The 3,235-nt window shown below is 35.6% G+C and overlaps 1 protein-coding gene across 1 annotated transcript; it reads left to right on the forward strand.

Annotated features, from left to right (window-relative positions):
- Nucleotides 1–2,490: 2,490 nt before the first annotated feature.
- Nucleotides 2,491–2,901, forward strand: LOC123247139 (histone H3.3A-like). The gene has a single exon (XM_044675939.1). It carries the CDS (start codon nucleotides 2,491–2,493, stop codon nucleotides 2,899–2,901), a length of 411 nt encoding a protein of 136 aa, XP_044531874.1.
- The last annotated feature ends 334 nt before the right edge of the window (nucleotides 2,902–3,235 follow it).

Here is a 3,235-nt window from a genome sequence, read left to right on the forward strand (position 1 = left end):
CCACTGGGACAGGTAAAGGTAGCCACTCCCTGTCTCAGTCTTGACCAGAGTTCTCAAGAAAAACAGTTTCCTTTCCTTCATTCCATGTTCAGAGCTCTCATATCTTTAGAGACAGCCTGGGTGTTATTCTACATTAAATATATAACTTTCCAATTTCCTCATAACACTATAGAAGTTCTTAAAATCTGAGGTAACTTTCTGGTGGTGTACAGATGAGAAGGGTCCTAGGTTTTACATAAAGAAAGAACCCTATAATAAAAAGAAAAATGAAATTCAGAGAAAGAATTCTTTCATATCTAAGAAAAATAGTTTAATTATACTGAGAGTATATGTATATATATATAGCAAATATAATAGATGGAATATATTATATTATATTAAGTTCAGAAGGAAGAGAAATTCCAAATGTTTTGTTGGAGAACAATTATAGTATACTATAGCAGAAGTGCTAAATTTGGAATCAGTGATAATGAGTTCCTATTTCATCTCTGCTATCTATGAGGTCTTGCTCAATTCACTTAACTTCTCTGAGTTTCAAGATCTTCAGTTGTAAAGGGAAGGGATTAGAATAGATGACCATGAAGGTCACTCTCTGCTCTAACTCTGTGATCCTATGAATGTAATTACAAAGCTACAAATGTAATTACAAATCTGGGCAGGTAGGCAACAAAGTAGATAGGTTACTGGTCCTGAAGTCAGAAAGACTTGAATTCAAATACCACCTCAGATATTTACTAGCTATAAAACTAGGCAAATCACTTAACTTCTGTAATGTCTCTGTTTCCTAAAATGTAAAATGGGGATAATAGCACCTACCTCACAGTGTTGTTGTGATTATATTTACAAAGCAAAGCATGCATTGGGTAATATACATTTGCTTATTCTCTTCCCTTCCTTTCCCTCTTTTCACCTTTGTCTCTTAGAATTTCTAGTTTCCTTTGAAGCATTGGTCAAGTGCCTCCTTTATTGAAATCTTCCCTGTTCTACAGGTTACTACTTTTCTCCTCAAAATTATTTCAAATATACTTGTCTTTATCTGTATAAGTTGTGTATCTACCCCTCCATCATGCAATAAAGTATAACACCTTGAGCTCAAGAAATATTTTGTTTTTGTCTTTGCACCTCCAGGGCATGGGAAAAAACCCCAACAAATTTTATTTGAGCTGAATTTTGAACAAAAGATGTGTGGCACCAGTCTGACCACACTCAATATATGATATAATGCTGAAAACTTTAAGTAGATACTAAAAAGAAACAATTCAGAGAAAAGCAAGCTAATGACTAAATAATAATGATGATGATGATGATGATGATGATGATAAACAGCTTCTCTTACAATAGAAACAAAGAACAAAAACATTTCCATTTATAAAACCCGGCCAAATTGCAATGGCCCTAGACAAGAATCTGTAGGACATAAAGGAGGAAGAAGAATTGTTTAGTGTGTAGTAATGGGATGCAATTAAGGAAAAGAAAATGTAGGCTGCATATCACGAACAATTTCCTAACAGTCTATTAGACTGTACATTAGTTTCCCAGGGGAAGGGGTAGAAATCTCATCGCTTTAGTCATTTAAAGCTAGACTGATTCCCAGAGGGTGTGGCAACTCAGAAGGAACTGAAAAATGTAGAATCATGAAAGTCTGTGTGAGTTAATTTTGTTGCACATTGAAACTCTGCCTCCTGTATGGCCAAGAGTCTAATGCCATTGTAATTGGCACATCCTATCACATTAAAAACTCCATCTATTTTTATGTGAGTGGCTCACCTTTGAATAGCCAGTGATGTATTGCCACTAGCAAGTGAACATAGTCAGCATTTACAAAGCTAGTTCTACATCACTATGGGTTATGCAGTACCCACACAGGTCTTTAATTGAATGCTAACACACTGGGTGAAAAACTCTTGTGATTCCTTAATTTGTGAAAATGTTTTAGTAGCCAAAACTTGTTTTTATTCCTAAAGTCAACAGATTCATACCTATAATTGTATCACATTTGGAATAGACCAATATGCTTTTTTCAGCCTCCTCTATTATGTATATTTATTTATCAGGTCTACTTGCTTCTTTCTCCTCAAATTAGAACTCTGTCTATGTAAGGTCAAGAAAAGACCTACACAAATGCTGGTCACTTCAATTGCTGCAGTATTCAGCCAGGATGAGCTTATTTATATATCTTCATATATGTATTATTGAGCTTATTTGCATCTGTTATTTATTTCTTAGTGCAGTTTCATGTATAGTTAATTTAATGTAATTAAAAAACAGAATCTTTTAAAATTAAATTTAAAAAATTAAAAAATGTTAAAATTTAAAAAGTAGTTTAAAAATTCTGTGCTAGATCTTTCAATTGTGTTCGCAGCCACAGCCACAACCTCTGCCTCTGCCACAGCCACCTCTGTTCTAGCTCTTCAGCGCTAGGGCTGCCTTTTGCTCTCCAAGCCCAAGCCAAAAGAGAAGGGGGATGTTTAAAGACAATTTTTCAGGAACATGTCTCATACCAAGAACACTGCTGGTAAATCCACCAGTAGAGAAGCTCTCAGGAAGCAGCTCGCTACAAAAGCCATTTGCAAGAGTGTGCCCTCTACTGGAGGGGTCAAGAAACCTCATCGCTACAAGCCCTGTACTGTGGTTCTCAGGGAAATCAGACATTATCAGAAGTCCACTAAACTTCTGATTCATAAACTTCCCTTCCAGTGTCTGGTGCATGAAGTAGCTCAGGACTTCAAAATAGATCTGCACTTCCAGAATGAAGCAATTGGTGCTCTGCAGGAGTCAAGTGAAGTCTATCTGGTTGGTCTGTTTGAGGACACCAACCTATGTGGTATCCATGCCAAATGTGTCACAATCATGCCAAAAGATATCCAGCTAGCGCTCTGCATAGGCAGAGAACGTACTTAAATTCCACTAATTGGGAAACATTCTTCATTTTCAAAACAGAAATAAAATCTCTTCTTCCTGTTATTGGTAGTTCTGAACATTAGATTTTTTTTCCCCCCTTGGGGTCAAAAGGTAAGTAAATATATCATTGCTAATGGAAAAATAGGGGACAGAATCAGGTATTGGCAAGTTTTTTTTTCCCACTTTCATTTGTGTGTACATTTTGAATATAAATGCAAGGACATAAAGCATTAATGCAGTCAAAAAATGTTTCCATGAACAAGTTTCAACAATTCAACTTTATAACAATTATAAATAAATCTGTTAAATTTTTCTGGACAATGCCAGCATTCAG

The sequence above is a fragment of the Gracilinanus agilis genome, chromosome 4 (genome assembly GCF_016433145.1).
Source record: "Gracilinanus agilis isolate LMUSP501 chromosome 4, AgileGrace, whole genome shotgun sequence".
NCBI lineage: Eukaryota > Metazoa > Chordata > Mammalia > Didelphimorphia > Didelphidae > Gracilinanus > Gracilinanus agilis.